Below are 23989 nucleotides of genomic sequence, written 5' to 3' on the forward strand. Positions count from 1 at the left end.
GGGAATCTCAATATTGTATTTTTTTTCCTTCTATTTCTTGTGGTAAAAATATACTTGGGGGGGGGCAGCTAGATGGTGCAGTGGTTAAAGCACTGGCCCTGGATTCAGGAGTACCTGAGTTCAAATCCGGCCTCAGACACTTGACACTTACTAGCTGTGTGACCATGAGCAAGTCACTTAACCCCCATTTGCCTAAAAAAAAAAAAAATACTGGTGGCACAGTGGATGGAGTGCCATGCCTAGACTCAGGCAGACTCATCTTCCTGAGTTCAAATCTGGCCTCAGACACTTACTAGATGGGTGACCCTGGGCAAATCACTTAACTCTGCTTGCCTCAGTTTCCTCCTCTGTAAAATGAACTGGAGAAGAAAATGGCAAATTATTTCAGTATCTTTGCCAAGAAAATGCCAAATAGGATCATAAAGAGTCAGACACAACTGAACAACAAAAGATATATTGAGGCAGCATGGCATTGTGGATGAAAAACTGGCCTAAGAATCAGGAATACCTGAGTTCAGTCCCTGACTCTGATGCCTCATATTGATTGGGTCACCTTCAGCAAGTCACTTAATCTTAAAATGCCTTAAAGAATTCTCTGAAAAGACAAGTGGCTCAGGTACTGATTTGCTTTGGTAGAGAAAGCTTTTTCCCTTATAGTTCCCTATATCAATGAAATCACAAGTCCAATCCAAACATTTTAAAATGTATATTATACTATAATGTCCTGTTGTGTGCCATGTCAAAGGAGATAAGAGTTTTGATGGCAAGTAAGAGACATTATACTTGAACTTGTTGTTTTGTTTTGTTGGGGGAGGGGAGTGGTGTTATCTGCTTGGTTTTTTGCCTTTATTTCCCCAGCACTTACCCTAGTAACTCGTTTCTAGAAAGCACTTAAATATTTGCTAATTGACTAGAATAAAATGGGGGTGGGGGCGAACAGAAATATAGTGTGCCAAACCTGGGATAAGTTTATGAAATGTTACATGTGAATTATCCTTTTACATTTTAAAATCCTGAATTGAGCTGAGAGAAATCTGGTCTATGCCAGGAACAAGAGAGAACAGGTGTTTGCTGTGCTGAAAGCAACTCCCTAACTCTTTTCTTAACCAAGTGGGGCAAGCCTTCTACTTCCTCTACCTTTACACATGGTCCACACTCAATTTAAAAGTCTGCCTTTTTAAATCCTGAAGTACTCACGAGGATAGTAAATAAGCTTTATTTGTACAGAGGAGTGAAAACTCTGCTAAGGCAGGTGCAAGGGTCATGTCATTCAGTGAACGGTTTATGCCTGTTACCAATGTTTAAAAAATAAAAAGATCCTAGCCCCACCCTCACCAGCAGGAAGACAGCTTGTGGACATCTCCGAGTTGTCTTGTATTGCCAGATTTGGGATACCCGTAAGGTACGGATGGTGGGGATAACAGGAAGGCTGGGTGTCACCAGAGGTGGAGTCCAGCCTGTCTATAAAAGTCCCTACCTACTACCTCCCTGGAGGCAGCTTTCACTCCACCAGCTCCAGGTAGCCAGATATCCCAGGGCTTCTGTCCTTGGATCCAATCATGGATTTCTCTCGAAGAAGCTTCCATAGGAGCAGCAGCTCCTCCAGTCACACTGGTCTTAGTCCCTTCAGGAAGGGGACTACACAAAGTTTCTATGCCCCCAGTGTCTATGGTGGGGCTGGAGGTCACGGTACCCGAATTTCAAGCACCAAATATGTGGCCAACCATGGAGGTGGTGGTCTCAGTGGAGACTTCTCTGTTGGCAATGAAAAATTCGCGATGCAGAATCTAAATGACCGTCTAGCCAGCTACTTGGAAAAAGTTCGTTCTCTGGAGCAGGCCAACTCCCAGTTGGAACTCCAGATCAGGCAATGGCATGAGAAGAACATTCCTACCATTGGCAAGGACTACAGTGCCTATTTCAAAACAATTGAAGATCTCCGAAATCAGGTGAGCGATGCCAGATAGCTTTCTTTCTTTCCCTTTTTTCCTTCCCTCTTTCCTTCCTTCTTTTTCTTCCTTCCTTCCTTCCTTCCTTTCCTCTTTCTTTCTTTCTTTCTTTCTTTCTTTCTTTCTTTCTTTCTTTCTTTCTTTCTTCCTTCCTTCCTTCCTTCCTTCCTTCCTTCCTTCCTTCCTTCCTTCCTTTCTTTCTTTCTTTCTTTCTTTCTTTCTTTCTTTCTTTCTTTCTTTCTTTCTTTCTTTCTTTCTTTCTTTCCTTCCTTCCTTCCTTCCTTCCTTCCTTCCTTCCTTCCTTCCTTCCTTCCTTCCTTCCTTTCTTTTGAGGCAACAGGGGTTAAGTGATTTTCCTGGGGTCACATAGCTAATAAGTGCCTGTGGTCAGATTTGAACTCAGGTCCTCCTGACTCCAGGACTGCTGCTCTATCCACTGCTCTACCTTGCTTTTCTTTGGGTGGCTTCTTAAGGCAAATCAGATCCATGGGATTTCTCAGAGAGCTAGATGGAGGGCAATAAGGTTAGCCACACATGAATCATGGATCTAGAACAGTAAGGGACCTCAGAGGCCATTGGATCCCACACCCTTATTTTATAGATGAGGAAACTGAGGTCCAACAAGGGGCTTGCCCAAGGTCACACAGGAAGTAGGAAAGGGGGGGAACTAAACCCAAGTTCTCTGCCTCCTGAACCAGTGTGCTTTCCACTGTTCCATGCTCTCTCTTTCTGTGTAATATCTGTTGATGATGAGTTTAAATTTGATCAATAATTATCTCCTTATTTTGTGAGTAAGTTCTTACCTGGCTACAGCTTGTCAGTTCTAAATGAATAGGACAGTCCTCTCCTCGGGACCTAAATTTTCAGAAATGTAGCAGTAGCTGCCTCTTTTTTTTTTTTTTTTGCAGAGCAATGGGGGTTAAGTGACTTGCCCAGGGTCACACAGCTAGTAAGTGTCAAGTGTCTGAGGCCGGACCTGAACCCAGGTACTCCTGAATCCAGGGCCAGCACTCCATCCACTGTGCCACCTAGCTGCCCCAGTAGCTGCCTCTTATGTACCTTGTTCATGACACTTTCCCCTAATAATTCCATGGGCTTCCTTCACTCTCAGAAACCTTGTAGATGAAAACACACATGCACATACACACACATATGCATATATACATATATATGTATATATTACCTTTACACACGAATACCAACATATTACCCCAGATATGGGAAGTGAGAATGAAATGAAACAGGATGGAAAATGGTTGGGTAGCCATGCTTGGAAGAAGATGCAATAATGCTTGAATTTATTTTAAGCCTATTATCCTATTGTAGTCACCCTTACTATTTTTTTTTTTGAGCAGTACTAGTTGTGAGGCAGTGACTCATAATGGATAGAGCCTGAGACCCAAGTTCAAATCCAAAGTCAGACACTTACCGGCCTTTTGAATATCAGCAGATCTTTTCACCTCTCTAAGTTTTAGTTTCCTCATCAATAAAACAAGGATGATTTAGTACTGTGAAGTAGGCTTATTGTGGGGGGAAGTGCAACATAAATATAGACTGTTATTACTGTAAATCAACACTGTATTCTCTCTATTCTTATTTTTTGCCAATCTATAAAAATTGTAGTCCCAGTTTAGATGGACCCTCAAAAGTCCAATCTTTCATACCGTTTTTTGTTTTTGTTTTTGTTTTTTTTGCTGAGGCAATTGGGGTTAAGTGACTTGCCCAGGGTCACACAGTTAGTAAGTATTAACTGTCTATGGTCGGATTTGAACTCAGGTCCTCCTGAATCCAGGGCCACCTAGCTGCCCCCATATCTATTTTTCAAATGACAAAGCTGAAACCCAGTGAAAGTAACTTCCCCAAGGTCACTCAAGCAAGAAGCAGCAGAAGCGGGATTCTAGTCTGTCTTCTGACTCCTAAGCAAGTATTCTTTCCACCTATGATGCTTCCAAATCCCTTCCACAAAAGCACAGGAAAGGTGGGGCTCTCTCTATTATCAGGTCCTAGCCTTAAGTCAACTTTGGCCTTAATAGAAAGCTTACAGTTCTGGCAGGGAGCCTTTGCCCTTGGAACTCTCTATTAACAAATCAGAAAATTCCTTTTCATTATCTTTTCCTTTTTGGGAATGATTAGCCCCTAAAGCAAAGGTTATTTATCAGTGAGTCTACTTCTCTAAAAAATATATTTGATATCAGCTAGTTGAGTCACTTGGCCAGAGTATAATAAAAAATTCCTATGAGAGCCATGGTGGGGAGCTCAGGACTCCTCCCACGGAAGGCAAAGGTAGTCTAATTTCTGTCTCCACTATCAGGTCCTTCTCCCTAGGCTTCTAGTGAAAACCTATCTTTTTTTGTTTTTTGTTGGGGTTTTCTGTGAGGTAATTGGGGTAAAGTGACTTGCCCAGAGTCACACAGCTAGTAAGTGTCAAGTGTCTGAGGCCAGATTTGAACTCAGGTCCTCCTGAATCCAGGGCCAGTGATTTATACATGAAAACCTATCTTTATCAAAACAATTAGCACCATCCCTTCCCAAACCCCTCTTTCCACACAATTCTCTGAATGAATTTTGTAGATGATCCAAATAGATAGGCTAACATTTTAATGTCTTGGGACCATAAATGAGATTCCATAAGGGATTCCTTCATAAACTGTAAATCAATACATCAATGTTAATTGTAATGATTTTCTAAAGATTATTAATGTAGCTAGATATACATAAATAGATATTAAAGGGCTATCCTTTAAGACTAATTCTAATTAGTGAGGAACACAGATACTGTTAGTGCTGGTGGTATTACAATCAAAGAGGGATATAGATGATATATCTATCATATAGATAGATAGATAGATGGATAGATGGATAGATAGATAGATAGATAGATAGATAGATGGATGGATAGATAGACAGATAGATGGAGATGATAGGTAGATGATAGGTAGGTAGTAGGTAGGTAGATGATGAAGGGAGGGAAAGAAGGGAGAGAGCTAGATAGGGAGATAGGGAGGGAAAGAAGGAAGAAAGGAAAGGGAGATAGATATATGATAGAGGGAAGAAGGGAAGGAAGGAAGGAAGGAGAGGATGGAGTGAGAGACAGGCAGATAGAGAAATTGCAAATGGCAATAGAGAGAAAGATATTTATACATGTATATGTATCTATATATGGAGTATCTCAAAAGTCAGAGAAGTTTAATAGCTTTAAACTGTATATAATAACATAAGCTTTCAGAAATGTCAGCTTTGAGGCAGGGCACAGACCATTGATTTCATTAGTTTGCAGAAACTCCCTCTACTAGAGAAGTTCAGCAATTCCTCTATAACATATAGTCTTAGAGTTGCCATGGGTCTCTGAGAGGTTAAGTTATGTATTTGTCTGAGTAGCACCCATTGAGTGCCTACTATGTGCCAGGCACTTCATTAGGCACAAGGAATACAGAAAAAGGCCCATGGTCACATGGGTAATTTGTGTCTGGGGTAAGACCTGAGCTCAGGTCTTCTCTATGCTACATGTCTAGCTGTTATGGATAGAGAGGTCCTGGATAGTGGAAGAGCCTCATTCCCTATCAGGAGGCCCTGGGTTTCAGCCCCACCTCTGATTTACATTAGCTTTGCAAACATGTCCTTTTCATCCCCTCCACCCCCAAGTCCTGATGAGTTGCTAATATCTACATCTGGATGCTACATCTGGATAGGCAATGAAATCACAGGTGGGGACCAAGGTCAGTCAACAAGTATTTATTAATCATCTATTATGCACCAGGCACTCACTATGCTAAGCTCAGAAGGACAAATAGAAAAGGAAATACAGCCCCTGCCCTTTAGTATTTTATGTTATAATGTGAGACAACATATAAATAACTACCATCATACGAGATATACACAGAGTAGCTGTAGGGACTGGGACAGGCTTCCTGCTGTCTTTTTTTGGGGGGGAGGGGTAATGAGGGTTAAAGTGACTTGCCCAGGGTCACACAGCTAGTGTCAAGTGTCTGAGGCCGAATTTGAACTCAGGGACAGTGCTTTATCCACTCCTCCACCTAGCTACCCCCTTCCTGCTGTTTTGAACAAAGACAGAGAAACTAAGAGGTGAAGGTGCCAGGGAGGGAGGAAGACCATTGTAAAGGCATGGAGATGGCCAATAGGGTGTCATGTTGAAGGAACGCTAGGAGGCCACCGTGGCTAGATCCTAGCATGCACAGAGGAGAATAAAGTATGGGAAGGCTGGAAAGGGAAGAAAGGGCCAAGTTGTCAAGAGTTTTAAATGCCAAACAGAGGATTTTATGTCTGATCCTAGAGGTAAATGGGAGTTTTTTAAGTGGAGTTCTTTAAGCGCTGGAGATGTGATACAGCATGATAAATCTAGGCTTGATGTTCCAGGATGGGAATAGAGACTGAATATGTGATTTCATTGGTAAAGGGTGAGGAAAGTCCCTCCCATAAGAGAGGCTAGCTCTTTTTCTAAATCTTGTCTTAGAAAACTGCCTAAAGCACTGAAAGGTAAGTGACTTGCCCAGGGTCACATAGCCAATATGTGTCAGAAGCAGGATTTGAACCCAGGTCTTTATAGCTTTGAGACTCACTTTATCATGCTGCCATTCAATGCTTTAGACCATTTGTAATTTCCTTTCACTTTTTTTTTAATGCCTGAAGTAACTATTGTCTCCAAATACTAGGCTCTAATTTAAGGTAATTGAATTTTATATAAATTTAGCTACTGGAAATTTCTAATCCATTAATTTCCTTCTCTTTCTTTCTCAACCTTTCTTCCAGATTAAGGCTGCCCAGCTGGGCAATGCCCGTTGTATCCTGGAGCTTGATAACTCTAAGCTGGCTGCTGAGGATTTCAGAACAAAGTAGGTCTGATCACAACTGTGAAACCTTTCTAAAGAATTTTTTTTTTTAGGTAATTAGGGTTAAGTGACTTGCCCAGGGTCACGAAACTAGTAAGAGACTGAGGCTGGATTTGAACTCAGATATTCCTGACTCCAGAGCTGGCACTCTATCCACTGAGCCATCTGGCTGTCCCAAGAATTAATTTTCAGTGAACAATTGAGCTCCTTGGGTTTGTGGGAACATAGGGTAGAGTCTGTTTTAACAAGCCTTTCTAGTTCCTCAAATTTTCACACAACTGTTTATCTGAGAAGCAATCACAGAATCTGAGCCAGAAGTGACCTTAGACTTCTAGTCCAATCTCTCACCTATTTAATCCCTCACCTAAAAATCCCTCTTACAGAATTCCTGGCAGAAGGTCACCTAGTTTGTACTCTCACTGACAGGAAGCTCATTATCTCAGAAGTCAAACCATTTCCTTATTGGACAGCTCTAACCATTAGAAAGTTCTTTTTTAATTGGATTAAAAACTACCTCCTTGTAATCTGTACCCATTGGCCCTATTTCTGGATGCAAAACCCAGCTCTACCCCCAAGCAAATCACAACCACTGAGCCTCAGTTGTTTTTAAAAGTAAAACAGAGAAAATAATACTTGATTCATAGGATTACGAGGAAAGATTTCTATGGACCTAAATATTATTAAATCTGAACTACAAAAGTAAGAGGAATGAGGAAAAATGATATTGTGGTGGTTGTTCAGTTGTCTCCAACTCTACATGACCACATCTGGGCAAAGACACTGGAATGGTCTGCCATTTCCTTCTCCAACTCTTTTGGCAGATGATGAAACGGAGGCCAACAGGGTGAAGTGACTTGCCCAGGGTCACTCAGCTACTAAGTGTCTGAGAACAGATTTAAACTCAGGAAGATGGATCTTTCTCACTCCAGGGCTGGCACTCTATCTACTGCACCCCCTAGCTGGCCAAAAATATTGAGGAAAAAATACTGAATCTCAAACAAGAGAATAAGAGTTCTAAAAAAGAGGCAGATTTAAAGATTTAGAAACCAACTTACAGTTGTTGAGCACATTTAGATTTGCCAAAAAAGAGGCAGATTTAAAGATTTAAAAACTAACAGTTGTTGAGCACATTTAGATCTGCAAAGCACTCTCCCTACAAAGTCCTTGTGAGGTAATTAATGAAAGTGCAATTATCCTTCATTTTTCAGATGAAGATACTGAGGGTCCGATAAATTAATTACTTCCCAAGAGTCGCCTAGCTACTGTGTTGGAACCAGGGCTTGAAATTACAGGTCCAATTTCTCTTTCTGCTAGATTTAGGCCAATGCCTAGCCCTATAGAAATGCTTATTCTACTCCCTCCCTTTTTATTAGCAAAACTTGACACTAATTAAAAATTTGCATTACAGTGGGCCAAAGTTTACCTGAGAATTATCTCAGAATTGTTATTATATTAATATTATTATTTTTTTTTTAGTGAGGCAATTGGGGTTAAGTGACTTGCCCAGGGTCACACAGCTAGTAAGTGTTAAGTGTCTGAGGCCAGATTTGAACTCAGGTACTCCTGACTCCAGGGCCGGTGCTCTATCCACTGCGCCACCTAGCTGCCCCTATATTAATATTATTGTAAGAAAATTGGACACAGTTGATAGGGAGCTGAACTCAAAACCAGAAAGGCATGAGGTCTAAGACCTGGCTCTAACCTGGACTGTTTGATATGTGGCAAATCACTTAACCTCTCTCTTGGGTCACCTAGGCAACTCTAAAATAATCAGTCACAAAGAAAGTGATGAGCTTCATCAGTGGAAGGAATTTCCTCGCTTGGGAGGAAATCACAGGTCCATTCCCTATCCCCTACCCCTAAGAATATTATAAGCATAAACAAGCTGATTAAGGAAAAATATCTCCCAGGCCTTTAGAAGCACTAATTAACATGTGTTTACCTGTATACATAACAAAGAATTCTTGTCTGTTCACAAAGAATGTTTAAGGGACAGTGAGGCAATAATCCTGATAGTTTTTGCAGAGATTTCATCATAGTTAGTTTGTGTAACTATATCTCTCCTTTTTTATTTTTATTTATTTTATTATATTATTTATATAATGGATTGTTCATATTGCCTTATTTATTTTTAATTTAATATTTTAAAATTCTGAATTAAACTCCCCAAACTGAACATTTTCCTAAACAGCAAAATACAAAAAGAGAATTTTAAATTAAACCTTAAATCTCCATTTCATGCTATCAGCTTCTTTAAAGTATATAATAAATTCCACACTTTACTTTCAAAACTGTCCGGTTTGTCTGTGCTTCCTTCTGAACTTTCTTCTCTTAATTTCTGTGTATTTCAAGGAACATTTGAATAGACCTCTTTTGGGGGCATCAATATTACTAATTCTACTTTTGGCTTCCAAATCCAATTAAAATTATATTTCTCCTTTTTTCTTTTTAAAATTTTTTCTTTATTTTAACTTATAGGATAAAACAAGCATTTCCATTAATATAGTATAATAAAAATATGATTGCACACAAAACTGCAAACCTATTCTGTGCAACTTACTATTCCTTTTATATATATAATAGTTACCATGTAAATTTCTTTTTTTTTCAAAAACACAGAAAAGTCTATAATTCAGAGTCTTCATTATTTGAGCTCTCACTTCCCCTAAGCATTTTACATGGATGAGATTTCACAAGAAAATTGACTTGAACCATCTTTCCTTATTCACATTACATCTTCAAACCACATTGCACTGATAGGGTAATGCACCTGATTGCCATTAGTTTGAGGCCTGATTTGAAAGGCCTTCACTTCAAGGACAGATTAGATTTATTCTGTTTGGACACAGAGGGAAGCACTAAGAACAATGAGTAAAAGTTTCAAAGTGGCAAATTTAACTGAACATAAGGGAAAATTTCCATAACAATAATTACCAACCCAACACAAAACAGGTTGTCTTGGGAATTAGAAAATCCCTCCTCACTGGACAGCTTTAAGCAAAGATGACATGAATGTATATATTGGAGAAGATTCTTTTTCAGGAAAAGGTTGGATGAGATGAAAATTAGCATAATAAATAACAACAACTATGATGATGATGATGATTTATAAAGCACTTACTATATGCCAGGCAGAAGAATAATGATTTATAAAGCACTTACTATGTGCCAGGCACTGTGCTAAGTATTTTGTGATTATTTCATTTGATTCTCCACAACAACACTGGGGACTAAGTGCTATTACTATCCCCGTTTTACAGATGAAGAAAATGAAGTAAACAGAAGTTAAGTGACTTGCTTAGGGTCACACAGCTAGTAAGTGTCTGAAGCTGGATTTGAACTCAGGTCTTCCTGACTCCAAGGTCCAGTACTGGATCCACTGTGCCCCATAGCTTCTAACCCTGAAATCCTAGGATAATAATAATAGCTAACATTTATACAGTGCTTACTGTAAGCCAGGCACTGCGCTAAGTACTTTAGAATTATTATCTCATTTGATTCTCACAGCAACCCTGGGAGATAGGTGCTGTTATTATTGAGGAAATTGAGGCAAACAGAGGTTAAGTGACTTGTCCAGGTTCACACAGCTAGTTAAGTGTCTGAGACTGAATTTGAACTTGGGTCTTCCTGACATCGTGGTCCAGCCTTCTATCTACTGTGCCATGCAGATGCTATGGAGCTCCAAAGAAATAAATAAATAAAGTCTCATTACTTTATAGTTGTATCACAAAGATAATAGCCATGGGGCAGCTAGGTGGCGCAGTGGATAAAGCACCAGCCCTGGATTCAGGAGGACCTGAGTTCAAATCCGGCCTCAGACACTTGACACTTACTAGTTGTGTGACCCTGGGCAAGTCACTTAACAACTCCATTGTCCCGCAAAAAAAAAAAAAAAAAAGACAAAGATAATAGCCAAAGAAAGAATTGACCTTTACATGACATTGATTTTTTTTCCAGAGCTGTAACTAGGACAAGACAGATTACCTCTCTCTTGGGGTACCCCAGGGTACCAAAAGTTCAAGGTTGCTGAGAACACTTGTATTCCTTCAGCAGGTAGAAACAACTAAGCTCATAAGCAAAAATAATTAGTTAAAATAGGAAGCTACTATGTGGCCTACTTCCTCCTCCAACCCTCCCCCTGCAGTTGTTCCTCTCCAGCCTATGCCCACCTTCCTCCTTCCCTAGACCTCACAGGATCTCCATGAGTCAATGTCCCTATATTTCTTCCTTGTTGGGGCCTTGTCCCCTAAGATCTGAAGTCTGTCCTTAGCATCTCTTTATGATGCTCTTCCTATCTCCCCCTCCCATTTGTCTTACAAAAAGCCAAGCTGCTTGCCCCAGCTACCATAACTGCTCATTACAGCTCTGCTTATCTTATAGGTATGAAACTGAGCATGCAATGAGATTGTCTGTTGAGGCTGATCTCCATGGACTAAATAAAGTCTTTGATGACCTCACCCTACAGAAGACAGACTTAGAGATACAAATTGAAAGTCTGAATGAAGAACTGGCTTTCCTCAAAAAAACCCACCAGGAGGTAAGAAAAAGGGTCATGTCTCTTAGTTCAGCTGCTCCACGAACCCTTCCAACAGAAATGTGACTCAGCAGAAGAGATACTGGAATTGATAATCCTTCTGTCATTTTGATCCATTTTTAGTTTTAAGGCCTATGTGATGGTCTTTAGACCACTCAAGCTAGCTAGAGATACAAGAATGAACTTCAGAACAAAACTGATGGAGATGCTGTTTCTCTTAGGAAGTTGCAAACTTGCAAGGACAGTTGGGTAAAACCGTCAATGTAGAGGTGGACGCCGCTCCCGGCCACGACCTCGGAACCATCATGAATGAAATGAGACAGAAATATGAAATCATGGCACAGAAGAATCTTCAGGAGGCCAAAGACCAGTTTGAGAAACGGGTAAGAAAGAAGACCACTTTTCCAGGTGGTCCCCAAAAGAGGGAGCAGCTTAACTGACTTTTTTATTCCTACTTTTTGACTTTTAGATTGAAGGTCTGCAACAAGAGGTCCTAGTGAGCACCAATGAGATAAAGACCGGTGAGGCCCAAGTGACCGAGCTGAGACGCACCTATCAGAGCATAGAGATAGATCTCCAGTCACAGTACAGCATGGTAAAGTGCATATGACATCATCTCATGCAACGCAATATAATCTGACCTGGTTTGTGTTCCAGATTTATTAGGTCATTGATGTAACTCCTAGTATGGAAACTCCATCTACCAATGCTGACTGGTAACTAACTTATCTGTAATTTAGAGACAGAGTTGCCTGACAGTTAAGAGACTTGTCTACCAGTCAGTCAATCACCCTGCTGGTATGTGTCAGAGGTAGGATTTGAACTCAGGTGTTTCTGACTCTAAGGGCAGCCTTCTTTCTATTACATGATAGATAGATAGATAGATAAATAGATAGCTAGCTAGCTAGAGATATATCCGTGTATGTGTGAATATATGTGTATAAGTATATATATATATATATATATCAATGTAATGATATATAATACCAGTTAAATAATAAGCTATACTATTGGGGACAGTCCAAATTGGTAATTTCATCAGCACAGGAAGCTCCCAGTAGGGAGATTTCCTCCACTAATATGTATCATAAATGTTGTCATTTTTTAATGAAGTCCAATTCATCATGACCCCATTTGGGGTTTTCTTGGCAAAGATACTAGAGTGATTTGCCATTTCCTTTTCCAGTTCATTTTAAAGATAAGTAACTGAGGCAAACAGAGTTAAATGACTTGTCCAGGGTCACACAACTAGGAAGTATCTGAGGTCAGATTTGAACTCAGGAAGATGAGTCTTCCTGATTCCAAGCCCAGTGCTCTATCCATGATTTATAGTCTGTGTTGCCTGAGGCACGGAGAGATTAAATGATGTGCCTATGGTCATTTGTCATTTAAGAGTCAGAACTCACCTCAGATCTGACTCCAAAGCCCTCTAGACACTATGCCATCCTATATCTCAAGACGTAATATAATATTGCTTATAGGTACAATGTCTGCAGCAATTATTTTAATGATCTATATTAGCACAGCGCCCTGTATCTTCATATTTGTCCAATTGAAAGAGATTTTTATTATTTTAAATAATTATTATTTAAAACAGTTATTTTAAAATAAATTTCAATAATTAATAACATTATGGATAACTAATTTAAATAAATAAAAGTTATTATTTCTTTAAAAATTAAACTATCATTTTTAATGAACTTTTAAAATTCTTCATTCCATTAATCCTTTTCTTAAATGAGTTCTTAACCTTTTTTTTTTTAATGTCATGAACCCTTTTAGAAATCTGGTAAAGCCTGCGGACCTGATATTTTGCCAGCGATGGCACACAAACATCTGTAGATAGGAAGATGGCAATCATCTGCGATGTAAAAATGTGTCTAGAAACTACAGTCATTTCAATGTAGCAATGAGAGTAAACGATATTTTGAAATATGTGTAACAACCATAATGTGACATGAAAATATTTGTGATTTATATTGGCGACAAAATCACTGATACTGCTCTTGCAACAGCGCTTGGTTGGTTGCCTACATTCATAATTGAAGGAAGTGCTAAGTCTCAGTTAGAGGTTAATGAATATAAAGATGCATTTTTTTTCCCCCAATCCAAGTTCAAAGACCCTCTGAAATCTATCCACAAAGCACTCCGTAGATCCCACGGCTTAGAGGAAAGGGTGTTGGCAATAATCAGAAGATCCGAATTAGAAGCCTCACTCTGTCATTACTAATTGTGTGACCATGGGCACTTAACTTTTTTTTTTTTTAGTGACGCAATTGGGGTTAAGTGACTTGCCCAAAGTCACACAGCTATTAAGTGTTAAGTGTCTGAGGTTGGATTTGAACTCGGGTCCTCCTGAATCGAGGACCGGTGTTGTATCCACTGCACCACGTAGCTGCCCCGGCACTTAACTTTTTTGGGACCTCAGTTTGCTCATCTATAAAGTGGTGCCAATGATGCTGGTACTATCTACTTTGCAGAGTTACTGTGTGGAATGTGCTTTGTCGATCTTAAAATGCTAGGTGAACTACTTGAATTAAATCCCTTATTTCTCCATCGAATGTAGAAAGAGTCTTTGGAGCGCGCCCTCGAGGAGACCAAAGCCCGGTACGCTGCGCAACTGGCTCAGATTCAAGCATTAATAAACTCTGTGGAAGCCCAGCTGATGCAAGTCCGATCTGACACCGAACGGCAGAACGAGGAATACAACGCCCTTCTCGACATAAAGACCCGCCTGGAGATGGAAATTGCCACTTATCGCCGCCTCCTGGAGGGAGAGGATGTCAGGTGAGGCATCTCCTCTGTCAGCCTCCTCTATGGCAGAGGTGACTGTCTGCAAGTAGTTGTGCCTAAGCGGGAAGAAAGAGAAGCCAAAGCTAGACTCCCACTGACTTAGAGTTTTGTCAGAACCGGCAAAATTTGTGACCTAGGGGTCTGGAGGCTCAGTTCTGAGGAAAACTGCACAACTGTGAGATTTAAAATTGGATATTAGATCATAAATCTCCCCTACTTAACCCTTCCCTTAACTCATCTCCCAGACTAGTAAATGGAAGAAGCTTCTGGTTTTCTAGATAGAGCCTTTATTGTATATAAGGTGTTGTTGATTAGAAGGATAGGAAAACAGAAATACAGTACAAATCGTCTTAAATCTAGGCTTAGTCTATATTCCTTATAAAAACTCACCAAACCGATTTAGGCCACCTTTGGAGTGAGTCAGACCGTCTGTGCCGCGCCGCCCGGCGTCCCGCCAAGCCGGCAAAAAAGGCTACTCTCCTTCTCCCCACCCCGGAAGTCCCAAAAAACCCGGCAGGCAGTCTGACATGCGCAGCAGGCGCACTGTACCTGGCAGGCAGTCTGACATGCGCAGCAGGCGGACTACCCGGCAGGCAGTCTGACATGCGCAGCAGGCAGACTGTTCATCTCCTCCCCAAAAGGGTGGTCCTTGAAAAACTGGCGTCTTTCAGTTATCCTAACCGACTGTTAAAAACTTTCATATTTTACCACATTTCCCCCCTTTGCTTCCTCAAGAAACGGAATGTTTCCTTGATGGAACAGTAAAAAGAACATAATAACTTTTGCTGACTAATAATATGCGAACAACAATACAGAAAAGGAAGAGAGGAAAGTTTTTGTCCAGAGGGGCGATTTTTTTTTTTTTTCCTCATGAACCGACGCTTTGACATTAGTCTTGCAAAGGGAGAGCCTCTGCAGAGAGTACATGTTACAGATAGTATATAACAGAAAGGAGATAGTAAAAGCTAATAAAGCAAAACAGTTCATATAAAGTCTCTGAGTTCTCTTGTCTTCTTGAAGTGGTAAGATGTCATCAGGAGGAAACTGGACTCTGGTCTGGATTCTGGATTCTGGTCTGGATTCTGGACTCTGGTCTGGAAAGCTGGATTATCTTCTTTAACTGTTTGAATTGCTGTATTTTTAAAACCTTAGCATAGCATTGTCAATGATCAAATTAATAAATTCCATTACATTCCCTCCTTTATATGGTTAGACTTGTAATAGAGGGTTGAGGTAGTTATGCAATGTGTAACACTTTTTACCACCATGTGTCTGGATCAAAGCCAAATTTAGTATGTGTTCATGACACCTGAAAATGTTATGGAAAGGTTATCATACCATATCTCATGGTTCTGAGACAGCCAGTGATTGTGCTAGGCCACAGGTGAATTCAACTGAGATAAAAAGATAAATAAGTTCAGTTAAATTAGGTTAAATTAGGAGGGAGAGAGGATGAATACTGGACTGTGCCTAGTAATTGTGCTCTACATAGTCACCATCATAAGCAAACCATGGACTTACGTATACCTGTCTCTCCTTTTGTTGCACATACATTCTCTCCAGGGCCTGCATCAGAGTTCACAGCAAGTTAGTCTCTGAAATGATAAGTTTCCATATTTCTGAAATCTCATTAATTTCACCAAAGACAATATGATGGTAAAAATGTGTGCTATGCTGCATAACTGAGAATATATTAGTGATATATACAATAATTCCAAACCATACCCAGAGTATAATGACATATAAATAATAAACGAGGTCTCGGTCTTTTTTCCTGAGGACTCTGGCGGAGAAGGGAGCTAGAAATGTGCTCTCCCTTTAATAGATAGGAATCTAGGCCTTTTTCTCTCTCTTTACCAAATTCTTATTCTCCTTAATAAATGCTTAAAAGTCTAACTCTTGCTAAAGCTTATAATTTATTGGCGACCACTCATTAGATATTTTAGACAGACTAGCTAGAATTTTAGCCCTTAACAGATGGCAACCACGAAGGGATAAGCTGAACCTCACTTCTGATCTTCTGGTTGGGTAAGAAATTTCCCTTACCCTTTAAACTGCTAAGTACTGGCGTACTGGCTGTGTTTTCCCTTTAAATTTTTTCGAATGGATCTTTTAAACTCCCTAATTACCCTATTTTTGATTTTAGTCTGTTTAACCAGACAAATGGGAGATAAGATCATGTTAATGCTTTGTTTTTGTGGATTTTCTATTTTTCTTTTTATTTTTGTTAAAAGAGCCAGCAACTTACTCACACAAGGAAATATCTCTCCCTCTCCCAACCATGCTTTTTCAGAGAAACCTGAAGAGATTCCTGCAGCTTTTCCCAGTTCTAACACTAATTGTTGCTCTAATTTTGCATGCCTGGAGGCAATGACCCACCCTCTAGAAGCTTTTAATCCCCTAGCACCTGGAGGCAAAGTGGGGGAAGAGGAATCCAGGCCTGAGTTCAAAATCAAGTCGGATTCAAATTGCGCTGGTCCCTCCCCTCCTCCCCAGACCCCACCCTCTACTCCTCCTATGGCCAAGCCCATAGCTTCCCCTGCCTGGGAAGTCCAGAGATCTGATGCGCATGCTCAACTTTTTCTACCTGCATTTGCAGCTTCAGGCTCAGCCCTTCCCTGGCCTGGCTGTGCTTTTGAGACAATCTTAGAAAACTCTTTAAATTCCAGATATGCTCGTTTTGTTCATAATTTTGCTAACCTGCTTTTGTCTTTCATTAGTAATCTTATAAAGCATTTGTATGGTGAAAAGCCCGACAGACAATGTAGAGGGGTTAAAGAAGAAAAACTTAAGCTGAATAAGAATGACAATCATCAACATAGTTCAAGACTCTGCTTCTTTTGCCATGGAAGGGTATATATTGTACAGAAATGTAAAAGTAAGGGGCAAGGTATTGATATGAGTGTTGGGGATTTTAGATATCGGAATCAAAAGTGTTCTAAATTCACTCAGATTATTAATAGTATCAGTTCAGAGGTTACATAGGATTTCTATGCTATTACATATACATTTTGAAATTAATGGTATGGGTTTATTTTCATAGAGATTTTCAGGCTTTTGAGATTGTGTCTTATACTTAGTTTTTAAAACAAGGAGAATATTTGTAAAAGCTTTTTATAGTTGTGATCAAGTTTATATTTTATAAGACTCATTAATATTAAGTTCATATTCATTTAGATTTCCTTAGTTTGAATTTCACTGTATTTTATTGTTCCATGTGTATTTTCTTCTATTCATTTGTCTATCTAATTTTGAAACATTGCAAGATGGTTTTGATTTTATTATACAATGTTAATTCTAGGAGTATTGTGCTCCCATATTCTGAGTTATTTGTTTTTGCTTTTTTTTTCTCAACTGATTATTTGATCAAACTCTTTAAAGCATTTCCCTGGCAAATTGTTTGCCATGGCAAGTGTAAATTGATTCTAGAAGTATTATTTTCGATAAGCATATTCCAAAAAAAAAATCTCCCCTCTGGACAAAACTTTCCTCTCTTCCTTTTCTATATTGTTGTTCACATATTATTAGTTAGCAATAGTTATTATATTCTTTTTACTGTTCCGTCAAGGAAACATTTTGTTTCTTGAGGAACAACAGGGGGGACTGTAACGATTGGAATGACGCCACCTGCTGGATACTTACTGTAGAAGAGTTCTGCCCATGAAGGGAAGGTCTTTGAGGGCAAGACCAGGAGTCAGGAAGTGACGCAGACTAGTGGGAGGAGGAAGGAAGAGACTGGCGCTCAGTCTCGGTCTTTTTTCCTGAGGACTCTGGCGGAGAAGGGAGCTAGAAATGTGCTCTCCCTTTAATAGATAGGAATCTAGGCCTTTTTCTCTCTCTTTACCAAATTCTTATTCTCCTTAATAAATGCTTAAAAGTCTAACTCTTGCTAAAGCTTATAATTTATTGGCGACCACTCATTAGATATTTTAGACAGACTAGCTAGAATTTTAGCCCTTAACACATCTTTAAAGTGAGGGGGCAGCTAGGTGTCGCAGGGGATAAAGCACCGGGCCTGGATTCAGGAGGAACTGAGCTCAAATTTGGCCTCAGACACTTGACAGACACTTACTAGCTGTATGACCCTGGGCAAGTCACTTAACCCTCATTGCCTCCCCACCCCTCCAAATGTGAACCATTTTCAAGGAAATCATTGTATCTAAAAACAAAAGAACTATTGAAAGGACATTAAACCAATAATCTCCCTCCCCCCCCTTCATGGATCCCTGTCATGCTCTCTCTGCCTCTCTCCCTCCATCTCCTCCTTTCCCTCTCCTTCTGCCTCTTCCCTTCCCTCTCCACTTGCCCTTTTCTCTCCCCCTCCCCCCTACTTTTACCCTTTCTTCCTCCCTTCCCCTGCACTGTCCTCTGGACAACTGGACCCAGACGGGTGTGGAAAAGAGAGTGAGGCTGGTGACTTTGCACAGCCCTTCCTTACTGAAATCCAATTCATTGCCAATCAGGACATCACCTCCCCAATGTCATGGTCCTCTTTGAGAATGCAGAACAAACAACAACAACCCCTCCCCTTTCCCTTTCCCTTTCCCCTCCCTTTCCCCTTTTTTCTCCTCTTTCCCCCTTACTCTCCTCCTTTCCCCCTCCCCTCTCCCCCCTGTCCTCTCTCCCCCTCTCCTTCTGTCTCATCCTTGCCCTTGTCCCTTCCCTCTCCCTTTCCCCACTTACTCCCTTTCCTACTTCACTTTTCCCCCTACCTCTTTCCCTCTTCCTTTCTTCTTCCTCCCCCTCCCTCTCCCCTTACTCTCACCCTTTCCCCCTCCCTTTCCCTCTCCCCTTCCCCCTTTTTTCTTCTCCCTCCATCTCCCCTTTTGCCTTTCTGTCTCCTTCCTCTTCCTCCTCCTCTTCCTCCTCCTCCTCCTCTTCCTCCTTCTCCTCCTCCTCCTCCTCCTCCTCCTCCTCCTCCTCCTCCTCCTCCTCCTCTCTCTCTCTCTCTCTCTTCTCTCTCTTCTTCTTCTTCTTCTTCTTCTTCTTCTTCTTCTTCTTCTTCTTCTTCTTCTTTTCTCTCTCTCTCTCTCTCTCTCTCTCTCTCTCTCACACACACACACACACACACACACACACACACACTTAAAATCTTGGAAAATTTTACTAAGTTAATATAATCTTAAACCAAGGATTCTGAACCTTATTTTGGTGTCACAGACCCCCCCCCCCCCTTTGACAGTCTAGTGAAGTGTAGGGAATTCCTTGGAATAATGTTTTTAAGTGCATCAAATAAAATAAATAATATTACTAAGGAAACCAATTATATTGAAGTAGAAATGTGATTTATGTTACTCATCCAAGTTCATAGACCCCCCCCGAATTTTATTCAAAAACCTATTATGAGTCTGTGGACCCCAAGTTCAGAACCCCAATCTTAGAAAAAGGTCATTTTGCCCCAGTATGAAATGTCGTATAGTACAGAGCAAAATGTGTAAAATCAGGACATCATACATGGACACTCAAACATTAACTATTGAATAGTTTCAAAAGTAAAGAGTAAGGGAAGGATTCATTTGAATGGATGTTGTTAAACTTGTTTTTGCCTCTTTGTCTTTCCTCCAAAAAGCTATGAGAGTTTCCCGTTAGACCTTCCAAAAGACAAAGGTAATTATTCTGCATTCTCCTATTTACACACATTTTCTGTAACATTGAAATCTAGGAGCCAAACCAGAGGAGGGCAGTTGGGGCTTTTGCCTCATCTGGGACATGGCAGTCTTCTTGTCGATTGTGGTCCTCTGGTCTTCAGGAGCTATGAAACACTGGTTGGGGTCTGGCCCCTGTGCAGAGCTCTGCTGTTCTCGACCCCTGTACTCCCTGCTTGCTCCTCCTTCCCTCACTTTGTCCCCTCCCAGGAATTGAGGGTCTGCAGCCAAATTCTCTAGGAGATGGGCCATCTATCTCCTCTCTCAGTGCAATTGCAACCCATCAGAGAAGACTATCCTCTGTGATACCCACCCCCACAATTATATTTTCTCTAGGCACCAGAATTTCTAGTTATAGGTCTGCTGAACTTTTATTCATGTAACTTACCAAGAGCCAATAATAATGCAGATAAATACTAACACAGCCAGATTCTATGATTTCTATATCAAAGCCTGACATTCCTGAAAATCATGTATAGAATCACCCCACCTCTTTCTCTCTCTCTCTCCCTCTCTCCCTCTCTCCCTCTCCCTCTCCCTCTCCCTCTCCCTCTCCCTCTCCCTCTCCCTCTCCCTCTCCTCTCTCTCTCTCTCTCTCTCTCTCTCTCTCTCTCTCTCTCTCTCTCTCTCTCTCTCTCTCTCTCTCCCTCTCTCTCTCTCTCTCACACACACACAAAATGGGGAAAGTTTAACTCTCCTTGATAGAAGTGGAGAAAGGAGGAAATTTCAAAGTATGCATTAGAGCTTTCTGTGATTCTGGAAGGGAAGGATCAGGTTGGTATATGTATTTTATTCTGTTGTTATTATTATTATTATTATTATTATTATGTTATTATTATAAACCTAAGGGGAAAGTTGAACTGCATTTTCTGCCTTCCTCTATAAATCTCTTCCATTAAAGTTTCATGCTGGGGTCTCATTGTGGTATGCAGGTGACCCTAGGTTCTCACAGGCTAGGCTAATGGATTATAAACTGTGTTAGATCTCACCAAACTGGAAAGATTTAGACTAAAGCCCAGTGATACACCAGGTGTGGAGGGTTACAATCTGCAGTAGCAAAGTGATTATCCACACCAAGGAAGTTGTCTATTTTGTGTCTAATTCTAATCTGGTCATTTGTATGATAATTATATGTAGGCATATGCATGCATATTTGTGTATATGTATATTTATATTTATTATAGATGTATGTGTATTTTTATATCTACATGTGTGTATACATATATACATACCAGTTATGTATACATATATTGTATATATACACACATGTGTGTATGTATATGTCTGTATATATGCATACATATAGTCAAAACTCTCAATAGATAGACAGATGTTGCATTTAATTTAAAAACAACTATCTTTTCAATGCTTACCCATAAATGGGCATTGCCCAGCATCATTAAGATATAAGTAAATAGATTAGACAGACTTGGGATTCCTTGTATTAATTAGTAAACAGATGGAAGGTTTGAGCATAGTCATTATGTAGATGGGATGGTAATTAATTGGGTGGTACATTCGATTAGGTTTCCAAGATTAGTGAAGTGCTGTTCTTTGTAGCAACTAATTAAGATCATATAATTATATGAATTAAGATCATATAAAACTAACTGGGTGAATTGAAATGGTAAATTAAAAGCTCTTTTAAAGGAGTTTTTTGTTGTCAAGTCATTTCAGTTGTGTCCAACTCTGCATGACCCCATTTGAGGTTTTCTTGGCAAAGTTATTGTAGTGGTTTGCCATTTCCATCTCCAGCTCATTTTTCAGAAGAGGAAACTGAGGCCAACAGGGTGAAGTGACTTGCCTAGGGTCACACAGCTAGTAAGTTTCTGAGGTTGGATTTGAACACAGGAAGATGAATCTGACTCCAGGCCTGGCATTCTATCCACTGTTCCTCCTACCTGCCCAATCCATTAAAGGCTAACTTAAAGTTTGGTAGAATGAGTTGGTGAGAGGAGGTATGTCATGGTGGATGGAGGAACCAACCTTAGAATTAGATAGATTTGGGTTCAAGTCGCACCTTTTTTTGTGTGGGGGGCAATGAGGGTTAAGTGACTTGCCCAGGGTCACATAGCTAGTAAGAGTCAAGTGTCTGAGGTCGGATTTGAACTCAGGTCCCCCTAAATCCAGGGCCAGTTCTCTATCCACTTGGCCACCTAGCTGCCCCTCAAGTCTCACTTCTGAAAAATACTATAAAATTCTGATCAAGGTACATAACCCCTTAGTACCCCAGGCAGCTGGCATGGTCGAAAGAGATCTGGCTGTCGAGTCAGGAGTCTTGAGTTCAAAATCCTGCCTCAAATACAAGATAACCTCCCTGGTTAGCAGAGGTTAAACTCTTCAGTTCCCTCATATATAAAATGAGGAAGTTTGCAATAGATGGTCTGGGGTCCCTTCCTGATCTAGCTCTATGATCCTAGCATGGTAAGTTACATATGAGTTGTCAATGATCTGCATTAGTGGAAGGAATTTTGATAGTAAGAATTCCCCAACATGAATTGGGGGAGGGGGAGAGAAATATGAATGGCTAGATTTACATGCATGAATAAAAATCAAGTTCTATTTGTCTCTCTCATCCAGATATAAAGAAAACCAGGAAAATTAAGACCGTTGTGGAAGAAGTGGTAGATGGCAAGGTTGTGTCATCTCAAGTCAAAGAAATAGAAGAAAAGTTATAAGCAACTACGAAGGAAGGCAGGTTCAACCAATTAGAAAAACTTAATCAAACTTCCCAATGTTCTATTAGGAAACTCTCTTTCCGAAAGCCATGTGGTTGTTTTATGGTACCAAGAGATAAGAAACTCATTGATCATACTCTTCCAAGGGATTTTTAAAAATGCCCTCCAAACATTCATCTTCATTCAGAACATTTGCAAGAATATTGCAAATAAATTGTTAGTACTATCAGTGCAAGGAAATTTAAAGCATCTTTGCTGCTTCCTTCACTGAAAGTTGTAAACCTTCCAGTCATTAAAAAAACCCTAATTTTATAAATACAAACATAAATGGAAGAGAATTCTCTCTTTAGTTTTTTCCCCCATTCCTAAAGTGCATAAAATGTTTTTCTATAGTCTCAGTTTCCTAGTCATGCACATTTCTCTAATGATCTTACTGAATTTCGGAGGTCTAGATCTCTCCATCTCCTCTTAATTAGACTTCTTTTCCCTCCCCCTCACCCACCCACCATGGCATATTTTGAAGTATTTTACTCATCCCACATGCCTAGACTAAAAATACAGGACACCATACTTGGAATGAGCATCTAAGAAATTGTGAAGAACACTAACCTCTCACAAAATTAAATGATGACTTTCTTTATACTCTTGTCAATAAACCATATGAGTCATGTGATACTCTTGTTTTGTGAACTGAGAGTGTATATATTGTTACCTTTTTGCTTTTACCTTAAAGACAACAATCTTTTCAACACTTAGAGGTAAATGGTATGACAAATGAATAGATTAGATGCACTGAGGATTCCTTGTGCTAGTCTGCAAACAAACAGAAGATTTGAGCTTGATCACTACATAGATTGTACAGTAATTAATCACATGGTTCATTAAAATTTCAAAGATTGATGATATAATTTCTTTATAGTAGCTAATTTCACGTGGAAGTATGTTGACTTTCAGCTGACATTAACTTGATATTATCTAACATTGATGAGCTATAACCTCATGTTAACATCTTCATTTACTTCTAATTGTCCATTCATCAGATATACTCATTAATATCCTCTACTTGTGAAGTTCATTTTTTGAACCTCTTTGACTTTTACATTTATCTCTAATGAATTTCATATTATTAGATTCAGCCTAATTCTCCAACTCAATTCTTTTTCACCAAAATATAGACGTTTCTATAATTGTTTTAAAATTATGCTATCTATAATTTCTACTGCATTAACTTCCAAGGAAGGTGGACAGATCCGCACAGAGATCTAAGAACTACGTAATAGAGTTTAGGGTGGTTTTTTTGGTGATAGAGTTTTGACATCCAATACCCACCAGAGATAACTGGGGAAATATGATTTCATTCATTTGCCTTTCTGGCCTCATCTATAAAGCAAGAAACTTTTACTTTATTATTACTTAATAAAGTTATATATAGTCATAAGTTTTGGCAAAATTCTTTGAGATTCTTGAAAATGGGCGGCTTTAAAGTTCACTGTGGTAACTATTAAAATATCCAATTGTTTCATTCTAATTAATCCTCTTAGAA

At 39.8% G+C, this 23989-nt stretch overlaps 1 protein-coding gene across 1 annotated transcript; it reads left to right on the top strand.

The window, feature by feature from the left end:
- The first annotated feature begins 1559 nt into the window (after window positions 1-1559).
- Window positions 1560-22446, top strand: KRT20 (keratin 20). Its single transcript, XM_044005398.1, is given in 7 exon segments — window positions 1560-1949; window positions 6717-6799; window positions 11177-11333; window positions 11552-11713; window positions 11800-11925; window positions 13897-14155; window positions 22349-22446. Coding segments are annotated over 7 exon segments (1275 nt in total).
- The last annotated feature ends 1543 nt before the right edge of the window (window positions 22447-23989 follow it).

The sequence above is a fragment of the Dromiciops gliroides genome, chromosome 4 (assembly GCF_019393635.1).
Source record: "Dromiciops gliroides isolate mDroGli1 chromosome 4, mDroGli1.pri, whole genome shotgun sequence".
Taxonomy (NCBI): Eukaryota; Metazoa; Chordata; class Mammalia; order Microbiotheria; family Microbiotheriidae; genus Dromiciops; species Dromiciops gliroides.